The sequence below is a fragment of the Lacerta agilis genome, chromosome 10 (genome assembly GCF_009819535.1).
Source record: "Lacerta agilis isolate rLacAgi1 chromosome 10, rLacAgi1.pri, whole genome shotgun sequence".
Classification (NCBI taxonomy): domain Eukaryota; kingdom Metazoa; phylum Chordata; class Lepidosauria; order Squamata; family Lacertidae; genus Lacerta; species Lacerta agilis.
This window is the reverse complement of record NC_046321.1, coordinates 4,426,036-4,451,896: the sequence shown is the minus strand read 5'-3', so window position 1 is coordinate 4,451,896 and position 25,861 is coordinate 4,426,036. Positions and strand designations below refer to the sequence as shown.

The 25,861-nt window shown below is 43.0% G+C and overlaps 1 protein-coding gene across 2 annotated transcripts in view; it reads right to left on the bottom strand.

The window, feature by feature from the left end:
* The window catches only part of NET1 (neuroepithelial cell transforming 1), a 61,285-nt gene that overhangs the window by 26,602 nt on the left and 8,822 nt on the right, over positions 1-25,861 (bottom strand). For both annotated transcript variants that reach the window (XM_033161436.1, XM_033161438.1), the window contains exons 2-3: positions 13,909-13,975; positions 8,614-8,673 (exon numbers count right to left, since the gene is read on the bottom strand). In XM_033161436.1, coding sequence (XP_033017327.1) covers positions 8,614-8,673; positions 13,909-13,975 — 127 coding nt within the window. The remainder of the gene's footprint in view (positions 1-8,613; positions 8,674-13,908; positions 13,976-25,861) is intronic.

The following is a 25,861-nucleotide window of genomic DNA, read 5'->3' as shown; positions in this document are numbered from 1 at the left end:
CACATTCAACAATGGAGGCCTAGGCAAGGGGGCAGGCCGAAAGGGAGCTGGGACTCTTATCTCTCTCCCAATGTCTTGCTGATCAGCTGCTGGGCGGGGTCATTTCAACACCCCCTTTTCTCTTTGTAAAATAAAAAGCACAATCTGCTTTTGGCCCCTTGGCAATTCAGCTCCAGGTACCACCATTCGCTCCATAAGACGCACAGATATTTCCCCTTACTTTTCAGGAGGAAAAAAGTGTGTCTTATGGAGTGAAAAATACGGTAGTTTTATCGATAAGAAATACATTGTAAAACAAAAAGAAACAACTCCTAGCAGTGCTTGATTTGCAACACAGAACACAACTACTTTATAATATGATCATGGGACACCCATACAGTATAAAAGAAGGCAGCTACATAAGAACATGAATCATTCCCAAAATATAATTATAAATGAGCCTCTTACCTTTAAGTATATATACAAACTCAGTGAGAGGTGTGAGCTTGCTTTTTTGCCGGGTAATCTCATTTATATTAGGTCTAATTTGAGACAAACTCTCATCTCATTGACACAAACAAACCTTTCTCTTTTATTATCTTTCATATTTGTCAGAGTCAAAATTCCCTGTTCGCTATATGCAGCGAGCAGGGATTTCCGACTCTGACAAATATGACAAATCCCTGTTTTCTACTATATGTAGAGGAGAATAGCAGAAAAATAGCCAATGCTCTTGAAGAGAGGTGTGGATACTGTTTCTGGTTGTATATCAAAAAAATACTTTGATACTATACTATATTATACTACACTGAATTGTTTAAAAGTTTCATTGATTGTCTTTGAATCTTCCTGCCACACTTGCCATCCTTTCCTGCCACACCCTTTGAGAACCACTGCTCTAACTCCATGAAAGGTTCATTTAGTCTCCCCAAGGACTGGTTTATGTTACTACTAACAGCGACCATTTTACACTCATCCAATTGATGCACAATCATGCACACGCTGGTCTCTGCCAACCTAGAAGTGGTCTGAAAGGGGGGGCAGAATGGGGTGGACTTAATGTGTGCTCCACTGATGCACACAGGAGTCAGGAATGGAACTCCCGTGCAAAATGGTTGCCACCTGTATTTTGCTTGACTACTGCAAGTTTCATAAAGCAGCAACAGCCGAGATGCTAGTTTACCATGCAATATAACTTAATCTGGACAAATCTAGTCATCTTAATAAAAAGGGGGGAGGGGCAATTAGAGAAAAAAGTCCACCTACTCCAGCACCTCATTTTCTACAGAAGTCTGCAGAAAGTTTAGGCACAGGGCTTGATGGTAATGCCCCTCTACTGTAGTCCCGTTTGGCCATCACGATTAACAGCCATAGATAAGAGATGCTGCCCATAAATTTGTCTAAACTCCTTTCAGATGGTTTAAACAACCGCCTACGTTTGCGGTAGTCACATCTTGGATCAGCAAATTCCATAATGGATTATGTGCTGCATTAAATACTGTCATCCTTAGGTCTACAGCCCATCAATTTGAATGGCCCCAAGTTCTAGAACTGTGGGCAAGGGGGGGGGAGGAAATCATAGCCCACTTTCTCCACACAATGTCTAACTTTAGTACATTTCTCATGTCTCCTCTCATGTTGCCTTTTTTCTAAAGCAGTGGTGGGGAGTCTCTAGTATGCAAACCTATTTAGGTATGGCACAGGCCCAATTTGGCCTGTGAGACTGTTCCCCACAAATTATGCCCATATGCCCCATGCCTGGTGCTCTCAATTGTTCCTTTACAAGTGAGGGTCCCTGTCAGTGCCCATCAGCTGACAGGTGCTGACAGGAATCCTCACTGAGACCAGATGCACTAAGGAGTTCCCCTAGAGCGGCCAAGGGGACTTTCTTAGAAGCTGAGAAAGAGCTTTTGATACTGGGAGCTCACTTTTATATAGATTTGCTCTGTTTTCTTGAAGTAGTTTGCATTCAAATCACTTGGCTAAAATAGTGCTTCAAGCAAATGGAGCATGCCCCTTGGAAGATGCACTTCCAGCACCAATTACAGTAGCTGATTAGTGATTCCCACTGAATCATTTTGACATCAAGTGATTGACAGGAAGGTGATCCCACCCACCTATCAAAGTAGGCCCACAAAAGGTGGGGGCATTAGGAATCTGGCCCATTGGCCAGATCCAGTTCCCCACCCCGGTTCTAATGCAAAAAGCCAAAATGCTTTATCTTTCTCTTGTAATAAATAAAGGTGCTCCAGCCCTTCGTGTGCTTCACACAGTGGATAGTTTATGGTAAGGGCTACTGGTTCAGGTTGCTCTAAAGCAGGATTAAACAAATTCACAGAGGATGTCAATCAGTTATTACTCATGCTATCTAACTGACCTTTCATGGTAAAAGGCAGTATCTTCCTATAATAGTGATCTCAATTCCAAGTGCCGTTTTTTTATGTCGTTTGCTACATTTAGTGTACTAAACTTTTTTTTATAAAAAAACAAACACACACACACACTCAAATTTTCTTGGCACAGAATTCCTATGTCTTTTACATAAGAAATTCTTACAGTACTCCTTACCAGGCTTTTGAGGATCTAGAACACAGACTAGACTGGGGATTACTAACGATAGCTTCATCATGCCCTTTGCAAGCTGCACTGTACTTCTCTTCGACTCAGCGCTGGATACCGAGGCCCCTGCAATCTTGTTGCTAATAAACATTGGGCCCACACCTTCTGAACATACATACACCTTAGGCTTCACCTGGCATGAATCATTAGTTTGCAACTTACATAATAGAAGAGCTTAGCATTGTAACACAGTATGCACAATGAAGACTTTATCTAATGCCAAGTCATAGGGTTGCTAATAAGTGCCAGTCCACTTAGCTCATGAGATCCCTCAAAGAACCAGAGGAAGCCTAGTTTTATGACAGTGCACAATAAGAACATAAGGCAAGCTTGCTGGATCAGGCCAATGGCCCATCTAATCCAGTACAGTGGAACCCTGGGTTACGCACGCAATCCATTCCGGGTTGCTATGCGTAACGCGGGCGTGCATATCCCGAACGTACAAAAAACCCCGGAAAACCAGAAGTAGCACGATTTGAGTGCTTCTGCGCATGTGCGAAGTGCGCATCCGGGGGTCGTGCACGCTCCTGAAACGCTTCCGGGTTGCGGGCGTTCTTAACTCGAACGTCTGCAACCTGGGGTGTGCGTAACCCAGGGTTCCACTGTATCCTGTTCTCGCAATGGCCGGTCAGATGTCTGTGGGAAGCCAGCAAGCTGGACATGAGAACAACAGCACCCTGCCCATTAGGGAGTCCCAGCAACTGGCACCTAGAGGGACAACGCCTCCAAAAATGGAAGCAGAACAGAGCCATCACGGGTAGTAGCCACTGATAGCCTTGCCCTCCATGAATCTGGGTAATCCTCCTTTAAAGCCATCCAAGTTGGTGGCTATCACCATAATGTTAGCAAGACAGGCTATGGCACGTCAGAGGCAGTTTTACTGCAAGTATAGTAGAACTCCGGCTTCAACAAGGAGTGAAATGAGAATGCCGTGGAAAGATACACGTGCATGGGTTCAAGTACATAATTTTTCAAAGATTCCTGCCAGCTTCACATAACTACATTTCCTAAGAGAAAGCTAAGCCTCTAAACCATATATTTTATCTTTCACAGTGCAGCTGTAACCATAGCTATGCTTACAAATTTGGCAGACTACTGAAGCTTGTAAAACAGTGTGGACTGGGATGCCCATGAGTTGGGGAGGAGTTCACCAAGGACTAGAAAGTTGTCTCATATAAGCCGGGGAGAATTAGGAAGCAGACAGCCTGTATTTCTCAGTTTTAGTAATAAAGAGAGAACCCCTGAGTGAAGTGTGACACTAAGAAGGTACCCCAACCTTTCAGAGATTCAAGACCAGGGTCTGCATCAAATATGCTTTGCCACCTTTATCAATCTGAGGGAGAATTCACAACGCCACAAGAAGTTCAAAACTTCCCAAGTCAACTGAAGTCAATGGAATCTAAAATGGCCATGCATTCTTGTCTCTTCAATCCACCTGCAGTGCTGCAGCTATCTCCACAGCCTCACTCTTCACCGCTCAGAACAGCCGCTCATTTATTGAATTCTAGGCTCTCGATCTTCACTGTTTGGCCATTCACCAGTTAATAACCAGCATTAATGAAGAACACATCTGGATACTAGCCCCAATCAGGATGAGACTTCTGGAAACGTAGTGGGACCAACAGGGCCATCATGGGTCACCAAGCAACCTTCACCCATTAACCTTAAAGGCAAAGGGAGCAAACACTTGAAAGTTACTGTCATCAGCTTAAAATAGACAAGATATTTTGCCATCAAGGCACAGACCTTCACCAACCTCATGCTCTAATAAAAATAGTTTCTCTCTCTTTGTTTCTCTCTTTTTCTCCAAATGTGTCAGCTTGAATGCTGGAGGAAGGTCAGGGATTTTTACAATCCTACAGTGACGTCAGCAAGACAAACTTGAACTGCTGAAAACTAAGACCTAACCTTCCACCTTGTTGGCTTTGAATGTTAACAGTTGTGCATGTTCAGAAGCAAATGTCATTCAGACAGGACCTTTGCATTAATTCGTACCAGCTGCAAGAGAGATGGAACCCAGTTACTGTGGGGTGTATGAGATATGTACTACTGAAAATAGCAGCATTTTTGCTTAAATCGAGTCAAAATGAAACAATGCCATCTTAATGTAGACAGCCACACCTTTTCAAAACAAATTTTGAATTATAACCACTAAGCATATATATTTGGTTTGGTAGTACCACTGCACTTAACTGTGTACAACAGAACAGAAAGCCACTTCAATGAATTAAAAGCACACTCTGTTGGATTCTATCAAGCCAATTAATACTGATGTCTACCCTTTTGGTATTAAGACTACACTAAGCCTTATGCAGAACATACAAATGGTTCACTTAGACCAAGGCTGGAGACCTGGGGGTCCTTTAGATATTGTTGGACTCTCATCTCCCATCAGACCCAGCCAGCACGACCAATTATTATGGATGATGTGAGCTGTAGTACCACAGCATATGCAGGGCCTCGGGTTCCCCATCCTTGAATCAGTTGGACAAGCCAGGAGAGGTGAAAAGACAGAGACTAGCAGCAGGAGGACAAGCCAGAGAAGTATCAATTAGCAAACAGGTACAGTAAGAATATGCTGATTCAGCAAAGGCTTTGTTGCTTTCTGCGACGAACCTCCACCTCAGACTCTCCCCTTGTTACTAAGTTACGTTTTTACTCAGGTATTCTGGGTTAAATTAACACTCACCCCACCTGTCCCTTTGAGGTCCATCTGTTACTGTCTTTCCCTTTATTTAATAAACTGGGAATTTCTTAGTAACAGGGGTTTTTACTGTCCAGCGGTCGTGGCCGGTTATTTTCACTGCTCTGGGCTTTGGGGTTTAACCTCTCTTTTGCCTATAGTTCGGGGCCTCTCTTTGTTAGATCCCCTCACTATACCAGTTGACTAAGCCCTCTTAGCAACTCTGTGGCAATCCCAGGTTTTTCGCCCACTAGCCCCTCCTGAGGGAACTTAAGACACAAACTATCTCCTTTCAGATTAGTTTTGCCCTTTACCTGAATTCCCCTCCTCAAGAGCTTAGATAACCTGCTGGACCAAAAGAATGACGACTTGGCTCAAAAACAAGAGATCTTTATTTAGTACAGAGCATAGCGGTTTCAGTATAGGTTCATAAGCTTAGTTTGTTATCAGTATATATTCTTCGTTTCATCAACATAAACATAAGCACATCTTTAACGTTCCTAACCTAACCTAAACCTAACCTCGCCCCACACCCTCCTTCTTCAGTCACCACTCTCCAACCCTCTCACACCCACTCAACCATCAACCAACCAACCCTAACGGCTGCTCCCTCCTTTTAAATAGCGGAATGTCCCGCCTCCTAAGGGTGTCTGTCACTCTAACTAGGGGCTTCCATTAACCCTTAAAACTCCATGGGTCTCTAAACAGCCCCTAACTATAACCTGATTCATCACACCTTCAGAGTGACAGGAGGATAGTTTTGAGGAGGAGAGTGGGGAAATTTATTTCTTTATTGACAAAAATTATTATAGACCACCCCTCCACATATATCAGGGTGGCAGACAACAACATTTATAAGTGCAATAAAATATAAAATGCAATTAAAACAATGTAAAATAATCATAAAAATGAAATACAAACTAATAATAAATGACTGGCTCACACTGAATAAGGCCTGTTGGCATAAAAGGGTTTTAAGAGATATCTGAAAATTAGTTGCAAGGCTGCCTGCTGAATCCCCACTGAAGAATATTCTACATATAGCATGGGACCCATGACACTAAACAGCCAACTTCTAGCTGAAGCCAGTCAGGCTTCTGAAAGACAGGGGCAATTAACAATGCTCCCCAGGACTATCTCAGTGACCAAGCTAGGATGTAAGTGCTCAGGTGGTCCTTAAGGCATCCTGGACTCAGGTTGTGCAAAGTTTTGCATAACAATTCAAGAACCTTGAACCTAGCCTAGGAGTGTAAGGGCAGGCAGTGGAGAAGTTTTAGCTGAAGTGTCTACACTTTAGCTGGAGTGCTACGTACAACAACAACAGCAGCAGCAGTGGGTGAAGGCGGTAAAAGTGGTAGATTATTATCCACCTGAGAAGAGGCACGTATTTCTTTCAGTGGTTATCTCTGGATACTTGTATATTTACTGAGCTGATACTAAGCCTCATTTCTTCCAAGGTTTTGGGGAGCCCGATGAACAGGGAGATTTGTGCAATCCGATATGAAGCAGACAATCGCTGAAGAGAGCAACAATTGTGCTGTCTGAGCCTGCTTTGATAATCACTTGTTCTGAGCTGAAGGAACCTACACGTGAACCTTAGATAAAAAAAACAGTTACAGCCATCCACAGGTCAGTAAATCCATTTTTGAGAAATAATAAAACTGAGGCTGATAAAAAGACCAAACAATAGAATCATTAATTAACAAAGGAGGCAATGATTGGGGATCAACCTCCCATAAATCAGAATTAGCATGCCTCAGTCTCATAGTGTTTACTTCAGTTACGTTGCTCAGGTAAAGATAAAGCCATATACAGGAAAAGTACTGCATATACTCTTAATGCCAGTTGCACTCAAGGGGCAGCACACTGCAAAGTTTCACCATTACAAACATTTCACCATTGCTAAGTTCTTGCTTTTGGCAGTGGGAGGTGTTCTTTCATTTATAAAATGTCTAAGTTACCTTTCCATTTTGTGCTCAGGATGCTATGCAGCATACATTTCAAATTGCCAGTATATATTTTTAAATATTGTAACACACATTAGAATTAAGATTACAAAACCAACAAAAGGAAGCAATTTTGAGCAGAACAGTCTTAAAATATTCTCTTCATCTTCTGGAAAAACATACAGTGGAAGAGCCTGGTGGGTTTTCACAGGGAAACATTATTCTGCAGCAGGAATAGCCAATGTGGTACTACAACTCCCGTCAGCTTCACCAGCAGAACTAATGGTCAGGGCTGATGGAAGTTGTAGTTCAACAACATCTGGAGGGCACTCTGTTGGCTACCCCTTATCTACAGCATGGATGTCATTAAAAAGCCCAGAGAAATGAAGCCCATCCTAGGAAAACAGTTGGCATTTTACAGTCCCTGCTAGAAAAATAGGGAGCAGAAGGTGGTCTTCAACTAAGTTTACTCAGAGTACACCCACTGAAATTGATGGACATGACTAGGTTAGGTCTAGAAATTTCTATGCGTCTAGACCAAGCAAAACCTGGTTTAATATTATTCCCTAATGTCAGGCAGTGAGAAATTGGTTGGAGGTGGGTCGGGGAAAGCTTGAAGGGAGAACAGTTGGATGTCTGTTGATAAATTATATTAGTTGTGGAAGGTACAGAAATAATTATTCAAAAAAATTGCCCCCTTTTATGACATTTTGCTAGAAGAATGCACAAAAGCAGGTATTGAGAATCTTCCATCTTACTGTATATCTTGAAGGGAAACAATTTTTATAGCAAAGTTTATTCTTGCCTCTTGTAATTGCTCAATAAAGTTAGAATTCTGTAATAAAAAAGTGAAGTAGCAACATTCTAGGCTTCACGGTCACAGAGATAGGTTTGGAAATAAACCAAAAATCTCCAGGTAGTAAAGCCTCTGGTGATATCCAATGCTCACCATACGAAGGGCAGACTCAATGAAATCACTGGACCTAAATCCATCGCTTTCAACTATGAGGACAGAGTAGGATACCACCCTCCAGGTCTGGAGGTCTCAGAGACGATAATTTTGGGTTCTTTCAAGTGTTGGGATTTGTCAGCACTGCCAAGTAGGTAGGTGTGCTGAGCCCGAAGCTGGGCAACTGAAGTTCAAATGCCAGCTTAGCTGGAGACTTGGTGGGTGGAGCCTTTGGAAAGTTGCAATCTCTCAGTTGCCATTTCCCATCAGTTAAATGGAAACAGCAATATGCTCTCAACTACCTTGGATGGTTGGTCAACAGAAGAAGGAAAACAATCAAACCCACCACAAGCCTTCAATATAAGGTAGACCAGAAATCTCAATGAATGCAGCACCTTTGCTTATCAGTACAATCATGTGAAAAATGTTTTAATTACCTTAAGATCGAGGCTACAAATACTGACAACATCATCATCTCTCTCTCTCCGCTTCCTCTTCTATAAGGAAAGAAAACACTGGTTATATGAGTTACGTGCCTGGCTTTGATACCCTTGAAAGGAACCAGCTTCCCCAAGTGTTACGTGCCCCAAAGCTGCCCTCATTTTTACAACTATGATGTAAACAAGCCGGAGGAATTTCATTCTGGCAATTAACGTCATTTGACTTGACATACAAGCAATTCGCCTAGAAGTTATTGCCTCCTTTGTGCTCCTACGAGAAACAGATTAAAAAGAGAACAATGAAACTCCAAAAGGAAGGAGAGCAACATGCATGAATGTCGCTATTGACACCTGGAATTCTTTCAAGAATTTACTTAATGAAACAAGAAACCTGTTCGGATGCCACACTTCTCAGTTATGCTTACCATTATATAAGAGCCAATGTGTGCTATCTCCCACTTCTAAGTTCTATACACCACAACTATCCCATAATAATGTCCTTACCAGTTCACCTCTAGTAGTGGCAAGTAAAATTTCCTCCCAATGACCAGGCAAGTCCCCTTTGTCAGAGGAATACAGGCAAGTGTCCCACCACCAGAGCATGGTCTTGTGTTCATGAAGGACCATTCTCTGAGAACAACACATATGGCTCTCATTCCCCCTTCCGAACTTAAAAATATTTTAGCCTCATGTGGGATCCCTGTAGCACAGCCCTCTTTAACACAAGGCAGTGTTATTGTGGTTGCGCCCACAGTTCTATCACAACACAGGACTGTGTGGTGTAGTGGTTAAGAGCGGTAGTCTCGTAATCTGGGGAACCGGGTTCGTGTCTCCGCTCCTCCACATGCAGCTTCTGGGTGACCTTGGGCTAGTCACACTTCTCTGAAGTCTCTCAGCCCCACTCACCTCACAGAGTGTTTGTTGTGGGGGAGGAAGGGAAAGGAGAATGTTAGCCGCTTTGAGACTCCTTCGGGTAGTGAAAAGCGGGATATCAAATCCAAACTCTTCTTCTTCTTACAGAGGCTGCATGTGGCCCTGTTTCTCTCCCTGACAGATTAATGCTTTGGTGTGAGTCTCCAGTTCATGCATGCATTGTGGGTTGGGGCAGGGGGTGGACGGAGTGAAGCATGCAGGAGAAGCAAAGGAGAACAACCTGAAAGATACCCCTTTCTCCACCAAATGACTTTCTAAAACATTGTTCAAAAAAAATTATAATGCCATGATATTATGAACATAGAAATGAGTGTTTTTGCACCTTAAAGTATTTCTAACCATATCTATTACATATCTGCAAATTATTCAAAGGAATGATTTGCAAATTAACTTTACAGACTTGGTCAGAATATCAATAAAAATAGACATTGTTTTCTTTTTATTAATCTTGCAACGCTACCAAGAATTTCAGATTGTGCTTTTTACTCAGAAACCCTAGTTTCTGCAATTTAGCTTTACTCCCTGCTTATAGCCAACCTATAGGCTTTAGTCTCATCCAACTCCAGACTCTAAAGGAAGTCCAGAGGTTTGTTTTTAAGACTGGCTAGACTAGTTTTAATAGGTCTTGCCTTGGCTGGGCCCTTCATTTTTCTCAGCCCAGTTGCGATTCATACAGACAGCAGACATTTGACAGCAAAGCCAGCTGTTTTACATCTGCTAAATCAGATGCAGACTCTTAAAAAAAACTGCACTTGAATGGCTCAGAGAAACAAAGGGCTAGCCGGATTGATACGTTCTTCTCAGACTAGATGACACTTCAAAACCCTCCTGAGATCAGCTCATGTGGAAAAGTATTTCTGAGAGTGCACCAGACTGAAAAAAGCAGGACATCTAAAGACTCAGCAAAAAGTGTTCATCGCCTTTTTATAAAACAAAAAAAAACCCTAATTAGAAAGTAAACCCATCTTTCTAAAATGGGTGATTCAAAGATTGTATCAGATAATAAGAGACTTCTTATTTGTAAGGAAAGTTCCTTTGAGTGAGGTTGGCTTCTTTTTATTTCTACACCATATCTTATTTTAAAATAGCCTTTATAACATGCCTCTCCTCTCTGGAACTCAAATGTGTGCACATATCACACACATGCCACATTTTGTCCTCACAATTTGGAGGTAGATAGGCTGAAAAATGGTGTCTAGCCCAAGGTCATCCAATGAGCTTCACGGTTGAGAAGGGATTTGAACCCAGGTCCAAGTCTGACAGTCCCTCACATTGATAAATCCAGGAACCAGGAGATTCTGAGGTCAGGTTAATCATTCCCTTTTATGATTTACAGGCTCATCTTGCTACAAGCTTAAAATCACCTTGTCATAATCTCCCAAATCAGGAAACCCTAGGAGTTGTACTACCCAGGTGAGGTCAGGATTCTTGGCAGCCTCATGTCATTGGGGACAATTCATGTCTGTTAAACTTGTATAAATACAGTTTCAGGTTTGTAATATATAGCATCTAATCTTGTTACCCTCTTCTACTGGAACTAGCCTCTATTAAAAAAACATTTACTTACCCTAAGCCTTAATAACATAATGAACAGAGCAAAAAGTATACAAAAGCAGCTCCTCAAGAGATTAGGAGTGTAGAAATAGTCTCATTTTGAGAAGTTATTACCAAGGGGCTGGAATTAAAAGCAAAGGAGTATTTCTAGGTTTATAGCGCACAGACTTCTGTCAAATAGCACTTGTTACAGCTATTATTCAGCATCGGTAGCCTGAAGGCAAGGTGGATTTTCTGATACACAGAAGTGTGGGATGAGCCAGTGTACTCCATTTACCTTATGGCTAATTTCAGTCACTTCCACTAATCCCATACAAGCAAACTGAGCAGCAAAATTTAATAGACCAGACAGGCACCAACTTTTGCTTCTCGATTTCATACTTAAGGGAGACTTGGCACTTCTTTTTTATGTGTTCTGCATGGGTGCATATGCAGATGTGCATTCATCAAGTTTCAAAAATCTTGCTTACAATTCCTCACCAGCTCAAAACAGGGGGGAAATCAAGTTCTTCCATGACCTCATGCTGCATTTGAAACACGGCACAAGGTCGGGACCAGTACCATGAAGCAAGAGAAAACTTAGACTATCGGTGGCTAACCTATGGAACTCCAGAAGCTGCTGAATTACAATCATTACCCTTGACTATTAGATATCCCAGGCTGGAGCTGATGGGAGTTGGAGGCACATCTTAACTTACATAAGTTAGGGTAAGGCCTGCAATATTTATTAAAATAAATATTGCTCCTGCCTCAACCATGTTTTCACATAAAAAGATAAAAAAGCATATACAGTTTATAGGTAAATAGGGAAAACACAGATTAAAATAAATATTGCTGCCCATATTCCTATCTACTTTCACTCCTTTGCTTTTAGGACAATAATAAAAAATAATGGCCTTATTGTACTATCATCATTTTCTTGTACCGCAATCAACCTTAAAACTGAACTTATGTGGCTTCATTGTACAGGGGCAGCCAGATCGCTAGTCCGTCCAACCAAGTACTCTATTAATTGGCAGCGGTTCTCCAGTCCTGTCTAGCCTTGGTACCTCATGACCTTTTGGGTGAAGATGTCAGGGATTGAATCTGGAACCTTATCCATGCATACCATGTGTCCTACCACTACAGCTCTTTCCTAGTATTTGCTCTGGTTGAGAAAAGTGAATTGTTGTTGTTGTTTAGTTGTGTCCGACTGTTCGTGACCCCATGGACCAGAGCACACCAGGCACTCCTGTCTTCCACTGCTTCCCGCAGAGCTATGAAAACCCCAGTGGACAAGTGCCCCATGCCTCAAAGCAAATAGAAGAACTTGAGTGTGATCCAGCTTGGTATCCGGTCAATGCTCTGTATATAGGCCTCTATTCCACAAGATCCAAAATAATTTGAATTGCATCCAAAGTTACTCATACTCAGAGCAGACGCACTGAACTCAATGGGTGTGGCTAACTTAGTTTGACTTAAGTTCAGTGGGTATACTCTGAGTAGGGCATGGCTGGATATAACCCTTAGCATCCCTATCTAGTTTCTGCAATTCATGAAGAAATGGAAGTGGTGGGAAGATAAGGTTCAAGTAGGCAGAGAGGGAGCATAGCTTTGTAATCACTTTTTTGGTTGTTGCCTTGAAGGAAGGACCAGTCTTAGCTAGTCACCGCAGGATCAAAACTGAGACAACAGTTAAGATCACAATAGTCAGTCACCCTTGAGGAACACATTTCCCCCTAGATAAACAGCATGAACTTCTACTTAATGAGCCGGGTACGTCTGCAAGGACTTGTTGTGATTGCTTGAACATGAATATAGATTTCCATGTGACTGGGGACCCTGATAAAGGGTAACATGTATGGAGACATTAGGGGCAAGACTTGTACGCCCCTGCCTCCCACCACAGATACAGCATTCACATGTTCAGGCAAATGCCTAAACATACCTTCTGTGTTCCAAGTTTGAAATGCACCATCTCCAATAAGCAGGATGGGGGTAAATATACTATTTTCTCCAATGATGCCAATAGTCCCAGGCAAGAAACAAATGTGTAAGCAGAAAGTGCCATTGGAAGATAAAATTACTTTAGCTGTCTAGCTACACAGTGTTCCTGCTAAAAGCAATATGCTTTTCTGAGCCGCAGGAGTGGAGGTAGCTACTACATGTAAGGAAATCAAGACACAATGGGAAATACAGTGGTACCTCGGGTTAAGAACTTAATTTGTTCTGGAGGTATATTCTTAACCTGAAACTGTTCTTAACCTGAAGCACCACTTTAGCTAACGGGACCTCCCACTGCTGCTGCACCACCACAGCACGATTTCTGTTCTTATCCTGAAGCAAAGTTCTTAACCTGAAGCGTTATTTTTGGGTTAGCAGAGTATGTAACCTGAAGCGTATGTAACCTGAGGTACCACTGTATCTTTTTACTGGATGATTTTTTTGGGAAATCAGTTCCTGACTGTAGGTGCTGTATATGTCACATTGACTTCGGCAGGTCTTGTTTAAATCCTACTCGATCCACAGCTGGTCAAATTATTCTGTTACAGTATGCAGAAAGAATAAACTAATGGCAGATGTTGTTCTAGCACATGGAAATACACTGCTACACATCATGTAAGTCTCGCAAAGCAGATCAGGTGCACTGACTACCATTTGAGAGCTAGCATAGCTGGTTTAACCAGCAGCAGCATGCAAAAAGGAAAAAAAGTGTAGCTGTCTGTCTGGGCACAGAACAAACTTTTAGTTGAGAGAGGAAGAACATGAACTGTTTCTTTGTTCATTATTCCAATTGTGAATTAATACGCTGTTTGCTTTACTCACCAGAGTAAAATCCCAATGTGGCCCAGGAGTTAGAAATGTGAATGAGCTTCCTCGCCGCAGAGGGTACCTGTGGACAGAAAATGTTTTCTTGTTTATGACAGCGGTTACAAGGAAAACCCTGAAGCTCCTACAGAGTTCCAGGCTACTTTGCCATCAAGAACATTTAGCACAAGATATACATACACATGTGTGCATGTGCCAGTGTGCCAAGTGAGCCTTGCCCCCATGCAAGGCAGAGAGCTTTTAAGCAGTTATGTGTCATCAGCATATTGCTGACAACCTACTCCAAAACTAAATGATTCCACTCAGCAGTTTCATGTAGATGTTAAACAGCATAGGGAATAAAACTGAAGCCTGGGGAACTCCACACTGATGGCTCCACAGGGCCAAAGAGCACTCCCCAAGCATCACCCTCTGGAAAAGACCATCCAAGTAGGACTGGAACCACTGCAAAGTGGGGCCACCCACCCCTAACTCGCACAGCCAGTCTAGAAGGATACCATGACTGAAGGTATCGAAAGCCAGTGAGGGGTTGAAGAGAATTAACAGGGACACATTTTCTCTGTCTCTTTCCCAACAGAGGTCATCATACAGGGTGACCAAAGCAGTTTCTGTTCCAAAACCGGACCTAAACCCTAGTTGAAATGAATCTATAAAGTGAGTTCCCTCCAAGTACACCTGGATCTAGTCCTTGACCACCACTCAAGAACCTTACTCAAGAAGGGGAGATAGGTAACTGACCGGTAAGTTACACAAATGTTTCTCTAGATCCAAGCCTTTGGCTGATTAACATTCTATGGCATTTTGTGGGAAGGGGGTTACTGGTTTGTTTTTGTTTTACAGCATTATGTATTCTGTGTTCTCATTTTGAATTTTTATGTTGTGAACTGCCCTGTGATCTTCAGATAAAGGATGGTATACAAATTTTAATACAGTGGTACCTCTGGTTGCGAACGGGATCCGTTCCGGAGGCCCATTCACAACATGAAAAGAGTGCAACCTGAAGCGCCAAATCTGTGTATGTGCGCAATGCAATTTAGCGCTTCTGCGCATGTGCGAAGTGCCGAACCAGGAAGTAACCCGTTCCGGTACTTCCGGGTTCAGCGTGTTCGTATCCCGTGATGAACACAACCCGCAGCGAACGCAACCAGAGGTATGACTGTAATAATAATAATAATAATAATAATAATAATAATAATATCATGAAACTGCACCCTACTAAAATGCCATCACAAGTAATTCCAGGCCAAGAACTGAGAAGGGAACACTCCATTCCTAACATCTTCCATCTCGGCACCAGTGCTTTGTTTCCAAAATTAGATCTGACTCTGCTCAGGTCTCTGCATGCTTGCTCTCATCAGAACAGAACAGCTGTTTCTGGCTTTCCAGTGCAAGGGATGGAAAATCTCTTATTTCTCTGCATGATCACTACCTGAATTTTCATAAAGGTACAAAGTAAAATAAATAAATATTGTTATTCTTTCTGTGCTTCTGAACATCTGCCATACGTCAGTGAGTTCCATGGAAATTGCAAGTTTCTGACAAATATTCCAACTGCAATGTTGTCTCAGTATTTCAGAGGCCAAGGATGGAACATTGCCAGGGAGTACTTCTCACAATATCACAGTTGTGTGACATACACCTTTTAAGGGTGTTACATCCACTGCCTTAAGTCATTCTCCAGGACTAGAACAGACTTAAGCAAATACGTTCACTTCCAAGTTTCACTGTCTAATAAGCTTGAGGCACAGACCTTTTCATTTATTTTGGACACCGCAGCTTTTCTCCAAAACTCAGATTTTTAATATCTCAGAAGAGTAGTTTTATATAATTGGCCAATGACAACACCTAATTTGATCAAATAATGGATTTTTTTTTTTTTTTACATAAAGCTCCAACAACTAGCAGGCTGTTTCCACTCTGTGCTTCAGTTTACATCATAGTATCTGGGTGGGAGGAAGTCCTATGAATGCTATAAACTGTATAACTTCATTCAGTGCTCTGCTGAATCAATCTGAACACATGCCTGTTCTACATCATTTACACAGGAGACATACAGGAACCTGTGCAGGTACAATCTTTAAAAACTGGGAAGAGAAGTCATAGATGGGTGATCTGTGGGGGATGTGGAGACGATTCTGAGACGACAAAAACATCTACCATTTAGCATGTACACTGATGTTGCTGCTACAATGCAGAAGAAAATATTTGTTCACCATCGCCAGTAAGATGATAGTTACTGAACATGGCTCCCCTCTTGCTACTTCTGCTGGGTAGAATTCAGAGGGCCAGGGCATAGTTCTGTTCCTTTGTATTTACTGATGCTCAGAGCTCTTTGGTGTTAAAGGACAAGCCATTTGAGCATACTAGAAACTCTTAAATATTTACTTGCGGAAGACTGAACAATGGCATGACTTCCTCCAGCAAATAGCTGCAATCACTCTGGGATTTGACAGGAAGCTTCTGAGCCATTCCATTTGTCTATATCAATATGCTAATTAGTCAGTTGCTCACTTTCCCCAGAGTCGGAACCACCGACCTCCAAATTGGTGTGGAGGGACTGGATAACTTTTACATCTCTCAATTTCACAGACGAGTTGTTCTTAAGTCCGTCCTGGAATACAGCCATAATTTGCAGTTACCATCATCCCAGCCTCTCCTCCAATTTGGAGGTGAGACAGGTTTTGATCCCTAGGAACATAATACAAGGCAGCTTCCCGAGTTATTGCTCCGCCTAGCTCAATACTGCTTACACTGATTGGTAGCAGCTCTCCAGGGTTCCACAAAGATCTCTACCAGCTGGGACATTTTGCATACAAAACACATACTCTCTACCAAGTTTAGGTCATCCCTAGGAAGCCCTAGTACTTTCCAAGTGTCTTTCCAAGGTTCTTAACCAACTTGGGTCTAGGACACCTCATGGAACACCTGATTCCTTACAGTCCTTGCTCAATCCCAGCTGTCTTCAGGGGAGTCACTGCTAGTGGTCCCCAATGGCTCAGATGTACAGTTTATATCCAAGCAAGAGCCATTGTGGGCCCAATTTTATGGAACTCACTTCCAGTTGAGGTAAGACAGGCCCCCTTCCCTGTTGAACTTCTGGCACTTACTGAAGACTTCTTTAATCCAGCAAACTTTTATTTGGGATCTGATTTTATTGTTTCAACTTATCTTTAGCCTCCTGTACATCACTTAGAGACAACTGTGATCAAGCGGTAGACAAGCTGTTGAAATAAATATAAATATATTAATAAACTGTGGGTGTCTTGCTCCATAATCACAACTTGCACAAGTGCAGTGGTATGAGGCCTCCCTATGCAGCAGACCATGGGTAAGTAGGGTAAGACAGCGAACTGAATCCTGTCATTGGCAGATCCATCATGGAGCAGCAGTGCACACCATCCACTTGGATAGAACAGAACAGGATATTCTCCTGTTGAGGTTGGATGGTGCCTTTGCTTTGCAAGCAGCCAGGAGTCTGGCCAGCATATCTCAATGTTTATGCCATCTGGTTCTTTTTCTAATTTCTGCTTTGCCTCTCCAAAGATGCTTTGACAGCAAGTTCCTTTTGGCTGCCTGGCTGGAAGCTCAGCTTGTTTGTTTAACCTTCCCCACCCTCTCCCCTTCCAGAATTAATCTGCACCAAGGGAGGTAAACTGAAGAAGGAAAAACAAGAGTGTTTCCCTTCAGCCAAATATACTGGACCCTTGTGGTAGGTTTCCTGTTCTGCCTGCTTAACTCAAAGGAAAGCCTGCTACCCATCCCCACTATATGCATATCTTGTCAATCTATTGTTGTGGAGGAAGCATGCTGGGAACATCAAACAGAACAATAAGCTTGGATTCTTCCCAAAATATAGATAAGAGGACCCTTTGAAGGTCACAAAAGCCGCAGATGTAAAAAAAAATAGCAGAGCTGTCAGGTATTCAAAACATTTTTAGTTAATCAGTCATCTGCCTTTGAAACAGATGGATCAACTTTAATAAATCTGCATATTACTAAAAACTAAATATGAATGCCTTATAATTCAACAGAACAAAGTTTTCTTCTTCATTCCCTACTTGAGCAACACACATTGGTCCATTCAACCTGAACATTACAGCCTGGGTACCTAACACTATTAGATGAGAGAGATGGATACTCCCCTTAGGTAGCAGTCTATCTTCCAGTCCAGCTTCTCCTCCAAGTCACCTAAATTACTGCAAGTCTCAAAAGCTTCCATCAGCATATTCAACCAAACTTTGGTAGCTGTTCTGCTTGAGGGTTTGTCCAGAGAGTTTAACCTGGTAGCCCTGTTAACCTTAAAACACCCTTCAATGTCCAAAATAAATTGGGTAGCAATTCTCTATTTCCTTCCTCTTTGGCTTCTAACCAGCTTTGTTTTTCCAGTTTTAAAACACTGGCGCACAGCTCTATTCAATGATATTAAATGCATATTGATTAATGCATTTTCAGGCAGCTAGATTATGCTAATGACAATTTACAATTACAACAAGGAAATAACCTTCAGCACCCTCTAACTAACAGTTGTAAACAAGGCAGAAATTGAGTAAGCAGTTTTTACTCCCAGGTTGGAAAGGGAGTTATTTCAGCCCAATGTATTTGTATCTAGTTTGCAACTTTTAAGACCACAATTCTACATGTTTACTAAAATGTAAGCCCCACTGCACACAGCTTATACTTTTACCCTACTTTTGTTGTTTCTTAACACACACACACACACACACACACACACACACACACACCATAAAACATAATGTTAAAATTCTTAAATTGTTAGGAGTGGGAAAGGTAGAAATCTCAAATCTAAGGGGGAATTCTACCCTCCCAGAGAAGCAACTGCTCAAACACTGGCTGAGCCACTATTTGGCAATTTGCAACTCTGAATCAATTAGCAATTCTAGTGGCTGCTTCTAATACAGCAAAACTATGAAAGTGGCACAACTGGGTGGAAAAGGTTAAATAGCAATTGGTGGGTGGGTCCGTGTGCAAAACAAAATCTGACCACCGAAACAAAGTAGACAGGACACAGACTGCTACTGTTGATTTCAGGACTTCTTGTACTTTTCATACAGTCTACAGCAGCCACTACTTTGATCTTTTTATATCCTTTGGGGTTTCTGGGGGAAGGGGCTTTAGGCACCTCAGACAGGTTTCAGCAATACTGTGCCTGTGCTCCCCCACCTCCTTTTAAATAGCAAAAACAATAGCTGTAATCATAAACACACCAGCTTTTGAACAAGTCCCATGGCACAGCGGGACAGACTTCCAAGAACATTTGCCCTCAACTTCTTTGTCCAGCTTGAAAAGGTGAAGCAACAGAGTTGAGCTAATCAGAGAATATTAACAAAGTGTCATTATCCACGAGTAATTTATATGATGGGCAGTGGTGATCTGGCATGCTTCCCACATCATCATGGCAGCATGCATGCATCAACCCCGAACTCACCATTTAACTCCTCCACTATCTCCCAACAGCAGACTTCCTATATTGGCAAAGGACCTTCCTTTCATGTTCTCTCCGGATTTTCCTCCCATGGGACTTCTGGTCCAAGTCAAATGCCTAGCAACCTGTAATAGGTTCAGGCCAAGCTACTCTGCAAAGGAAATTAATTCTGGACAGAATTCCAAGCTTGCAAAGAGTCACTCATTTGGATCTCTGGGTAGAATATGAGCCACCTACAGGTAGGAAAGCCTGCACCTTATGGCTTTATTTGCAGAGCAGCAATGTTACAGTCCTGCTCAGACAACTGTAAGCAGGCACTTGCTTGGGGATGTCTGCTTCCGTGGCTTAAGGTTCTCACAGTGCCAGAGTCCAGCATACTATTTCAAACCACAAAATGTACTCAAAAGATATTCTGAGCAAAGTGTTATGATGGTGTGACCTCTGCAAGACTTAATTCTGAGTACACACAAAAGATTTCCCTGGTCCTTCAGGGTCCCATCCTGTCTCCCAGCTGCACCCACCCCATGCACTGAAATTAGACTTCAAAGGACCTTTCTATCTGAGTCAAAGGCAGCTTTATTCAAACCTAATTGTGGCACATGGGTATGAGTAGTAAATGGAGCACATGAGTAGATGTGTGGTATATGCACATGCCTACCATGCATATATTGTGGCATGAGGGCAGTGCCCACAGGCGCCACTCCCCCCAAAGTTAGCCATGCCCATTAACCTCAGTAGGATTACTCTGAGTAGTATTGTGCTGAATACCTCTCACAGTGATACCTCTAAACCAGATAGGAAAACAAACCAAGTTTGGGAGAAATATCAGATACTTTGTGAAGGTAAAGGTAAAAGGACCCCTGACCATTAAGTCCAGTCACAGACGACTCTGGGGTTGCGGCGCTCATCTCACTTTACTGGCAGAGGGAGCCGGCATTTGTCCAGACAGATTCCGGGTCATGTGGCCAGAATGACTAAGCCACTTCTGGTGAACCACAGCAGCGCACGGAAATGCCGTTTACCTTCCCGCCAGAGTGTACCTATTTATCTATTTGCACTTTGACGTGCTTTCTAACTGCTAGGCTGGCAGGAGCAGGGACCAAGCAATAGGATTCGAACCGCCGACCTTCTGATCAGCAAGCCCTAGGCTCTGTGGTTTAGACCACAGCACCACCCGCATCCTCAGATACTTTGTAAAGGTAAAAGGTAAAGGGACCCCTGACCATTAGGTCCAGTTGTGGATGACTCTGGGGTTGCAGCGCTCATCTCGCTTTATTGTAGCCTGCATTAAATCTCCAAGAGTCCAAAAACATTCCTGGCTCTGCTCCCAGTTATCCCCATTTTACAAACAGGGAAGCAAGCAGAGAAACTGCAACGGAATCAAAGGCATCTAGTGAGTCAACAGCAGAACACACCACAATACTTCACAGGTCCAAGTCCAACCCACTCTGTTGGTGCTAGCTTATCAGTTAGGACATGTTATCTCTTGCCTCCTACTCTTAAAAAAAATAAAAAGCAAGCAAGCAAGCCTGGGCACACAACTGAAAAATGAAGGTAGACAGTTAGGACCAACAAAACCCAAGACCTAGCACTAAGCAGCTGTTACAGCCTCAGCAATAAATAGGATTAATATATGGCCAATGCTCAAGGAAAAAAGTGAACTCTAATTCCAAAGCAGAACAGCAAACAGCAGCGTTGATGGGAAAGGGCAGATTGTGCTGTACTCATTCCTGTAGAAAGACGCACACCAGGTTGTTTCCACGTGGACCGTGGCACAGCCCACGATTCCTTGCTGCCATCCACCGGCCCCTTGGGATTTGCTCTACCTCCTTTTTAAGTAAGCTTTCCAGCTTACTTAATAGACTAGAATAGAATTCCAGACTAATAGCATGTTTCCAGTTAGCAGGCAAGAGGCCAATTCTAAGGCTAGCTGAACTTGATGCACATTTTTTCCTACCTATTTCAAGTGCTCCCACAGACGAACAGCAACGATCAAATAAAGGCACCGTGCCAAATCCATGAGCAAAAACCCCACTCGCAGATCATGCCGGCTCAAAAGAATTACCAGTTGTGGTGTGAGGGTGAAGTTCAAGAGACATTTTAAGTTCTTGTGGTAAATTATGCCCAACTAGGATCAACAGAAGTCATGGCATGAGATTTGTCACAAAACACATTTCCCATGATTAAGACACTGTTTTCCATTAGCTACTTATTTTAGATGATCACCTTGTTTATGAGACAAGTATTCCTTTAGTTTCAAGCAGTATTTTCAATGAATAGCAGCAAGATTTCGGCTATACGTTTAGTTACTGGAATATATAGCGGATGGATGCACAGAGGTCAACTGTATTCTGTACAGTAAACAAGTTTCCATATTTTTATCTTTGGGAAATAAATCCATACATAATAGGCTGAACTTTGTCCACTGTTGGTAGGAACATATTGCTAATCCTTTCTAGACACTGGAAAGTTATCGAGTGTTCACTCATATGGAGTGATGAGATGGAAGCTGACCATCAAAAGGATAGTCACAACCAGTTTGCATACTTAAAAGGAGGCAGTTGGGGGAAGCAGTTGTGTTTGACTGGGAAAAGCCCCACAGAGAAATAGAAAGAGCTTGTGCTCAGGGCAAGCAGGTGGGAGAGAGGGGAAGACTGAGAGGTTAGAAACAAAGAGCAAATTAATGAATTAGTAGTAGTAGTAGTAGTAGTATACCACCCTGAAGATCACAGGGTGGTTTACAACATAAAAATGCAGAATGAGAACACCATAGCAGCCCCCCAAACTAGAACTTTTAATCAGCTAAAGGGCCTAGTTATAGAGAAACACTTTCATCTAACAGCTAAAGATATGTAATGAAGGCACCAGGCGAGCCTCCATGGGGAGAGCAGTCCATAAACAGGGAGCCACCGCAGAAAAAGCATTTTCTCATGTTTCCACTGTCCAGACCTCTTGAGGAGGGAGGCACATGAAGAATATAATAATAATAATTCTTATTTATTCATTTATTTATTTATTTATTTATTATACCCCGCCCATCTGGCTGCGCTTCCCCAGCCACTCTGGGCGGCTTGCTTCCAACAAAATATTAAAATAGAGTAATCCATCAAACATTAAAAGCTTCCCTAAACAGGGCTGCCTTCAGGTGTCTTCTAAAAGTCTGGTAGAAAAGCCTCATATGATGATCTGTAGACAATGAGTTCAAGCACATGAGCCTAAAATATATCTTGGATGCAGAATGTACAGGCCTGAAAGAAAGAGGGCAAATAGAAGCTGCTCAAGCCTTTAAAGCACCCCATAGTCGCCTTGGACTGGTCTTAACCATCCAGGGGTCCTTTACCTTTTTTTTTACCATTTACTGGCATATTGGAATAGCCAAGAAATAAACTTTCAGGTCAGAGAAGAGAAATAATTTCACATGTAATTCAGATCTGAGTGGGACAGAGGAGAAAAGCAGTAGCAAGACATTTAGAAGAGATAAGTGGGAACTACAAGAGCAAAAGGAGTCTTCCGGGAAAAGGCTGAGGCAGCAGAGACAGGCAGCTTGGAGGATGAACACAACTGGGCTGGGTCTGCTAGGAGTAATGCCTATATCATTTAGAAAACCTTAAAGAAAACAAAACAAAACAAAAAAATCATTGTGTGGGGGTGGCCAAGCTATGTTCATGGATCCTTCATTTTAAAGGTCCACAGTGCTTATAAAAGAACAGCCATATCTATGTCTACTGTTATGTACATACATACAAATCCTTTATTCCAGTGTTTTTCAACCACTGTTCCGCGGCACACTAGTGTGCCGCGAGATGTTGCCTGGTGTGCCGTGGGGAAAATTGAAAAGGTTGCAGGCGCGGATGCCGAAGCGGCGCTCGCAGCCGCCCAAAGGCCGGCTGCGCCCAAAGGGCTCCCACCGCATGAGGACGGTCACCGGCTCGTCGCCCTCATCGTTGCCGCGGCCCCACGCGGGCGGCAGCTCCTGTAGGCTGCTGGCAGCGTAGAAGGCCAGCACGGTGCAGCAGGACAGCCCGACCGCCAGCAGACGCCGCTTCAGCCCCGGCACCCCCGGGTAGGAGAAGCCGTGGCACGGCCAGGGCGCACAGCGCGCAAGCCGGCCTCTCAGCCGACACAACAAGCCCGGCTCCGGGGCTCCATCACGGGCCGCCGTCCCCGCCGCCGGCGGCCGAGGGGATGAAGAAGGTGCTGAGGGCACATCGTAGTCCTTTGGCGGTGTTTGCCACCGCCTCCTGCCCAGCCGTGCCTGTGAGGGCGCTGAGTGGTGCATCCCGATGGGTCCGGGGTTGCAGGCCCGCCTTCCCCAGAGGGGGCCGCGGGCTCTCCGGCCTCCTCCAAGCCCTGCTTCTAGCGGGAGGGTGGCCACTCCAAGGATCCGAACTCCTTGGAGAGCCGCCGGACACGACCTGGTTGCTCCTTGTCCCTTTGTTTGTTTGTTTGTTTGTTTGTTTGTCTATCTGTCTGTCTGTTTGTATATGCCGATTTCCTTGGGACGGGCAGAGATTCAGCCGGGACAGCTTCCCCCTCCGCCAGCACAGCGGGAGAAGGGATGGCATGCACCTGTTGGATTTCTGCCTGCTGTAAGAGGTGGAAGGTGTGAGCCCGCGAAATCGGATGGCTTCTGCTGTGCTGTTGCCCTCTGCCTGCTCGGAGATGCAGTGATTTAGTTGGGAGCTGGAACGGCTTTAGTTGGAGTTGGAACGGCTTCTGTCTTGCCTACCCGGGAGGGAAATGCCCAAAGCTCTCGCTTTAACAGCGCGCTCCCAAGCATGGCATACTTAGAAGTCAGCCTCTGGTTGAGTTAACCTGCTGCGGTATTGCAACCCGAAGCACGGAGAAGTACGACGCAAGTTGTGATCACGATGCAAGAATGAATTTTTTAAAATTAAATTTCTGTTTTACATTTTAGAATATTCACCTTAAAATGTCAGTGACTTCACCTCCTCTCTTTCTGTGGTTCATTTTGCACAACATAAATCCCTGCATATTTTATATAAACTTACTAAACCATTCAGCTTTCCATTATTACATCAGTAAAAACTTATTTGCACGGTTGAATTTATCTTAATTTAAGAGAATTACTTTATATATAGTCAATATAGGCACAGAGTTAAAATTTTTAACATTTTCTAATGGTGGTGTGCCTCGTGATTTTTTTCATGAAACAAGTGTGCCTTTGCCCAAAAAAGGTTGAAAAACACTGCTTTATTCAACCGATAGTCAGAAAGGTCTACTGTTATGTCTCCACCCTCTCTTCTTAACCAACAACCAAGTAGTTTGCAAATTGCTAGAGACACAAAGCCCGCAACTTTTGGTCTGCACAAGGATTTGTGGTCAAGTAAACAGGTGTGCTGAATTGGCTATCAAATTTCAAACAAGCTATCTTTTTAAATGGAGCAGTAAAAAAGCCAAATGTTCAGCACCTAATTTATCCCCTTGCCCAACAGTCTTTTCTCATATCTGGCATTTTGCCACTGACCTTTGTGCAGATACCCTCCTCAGCCACTGACAGGTTGAGTCAGAAATATTTTTTTTCCTTTTTACCAAACAACCGTATTAGGACCATGAAGAAACTTTAATGTTAAACTGCAGCTTATGGTAACAAGAGACAATGGAAAATTAAAATGCCTGGGACAACAGAGCTGTAAGATCAAGAGTTAAGTGTGGCATGAGACACAAAATTTGTCTGTTTGAAGATAAAAGTTTGAAAGGGGGCAGCCAAAGCCAAAGATGAGGAAGTTCTGTGCCTCATCTCCAGTAGCTCATTTTGAAACTGAATAGCATGAAGAGCTGGTAATAGTCTTCCCTTATTCCAGTTCCTGTCTCAACTGCAGGCCACTTTGGGACCCAAATGAGGAAATGCAGGGCGTCAATTCTCTGCTAAATAAATAAGCAAGTCTTTAGATGCAGTTTACTGTGGAGCACCTAGCAAGTGATAATGTACCAGTAGGTCTCTTTGCCATGCATAGCTCCTCCTTCTAATTCCTGCATATCACCTTGCTTGTAAAACACATAGCTACATGAGATGACTGAAAAGCTAGCAACCACATCCCATTTCCCCACCCATCCTGCTTCATTACCACAGCCCCTCCCCTTTAACATTTTAAGAGCTGGTGTGAGGCATAGCCACCCTTTCGCCATAGCCAGCTTCCTAATTTCCTTCTGTGAGAGAAAAGGGTAGTTTCTGAACTTGCATAAGCCTAGCTATTTCTGTCTCTTCCTTCATTCCCTTTTTCATACCACATCAAAATCTCTGGTGAAAGGATAGATGCACAGGTGTAATTGTGCACATTCAGAAAGGTTTGTTTTACTATTTGATATGTAGTATATTAGATGTGTATATCCAAGAAGTTATGTTGTTCTTAGGGGGGGGAAGTGAGAGAACCTGCAGGTCAACACTGTTTCAAGTCAACGTTGTAGCATATTCCCTTTCATATTCACATATACATTGGGTGTCACATTCTATCCATTTGTGGTGGCCTTTTGGTATGGCCATAA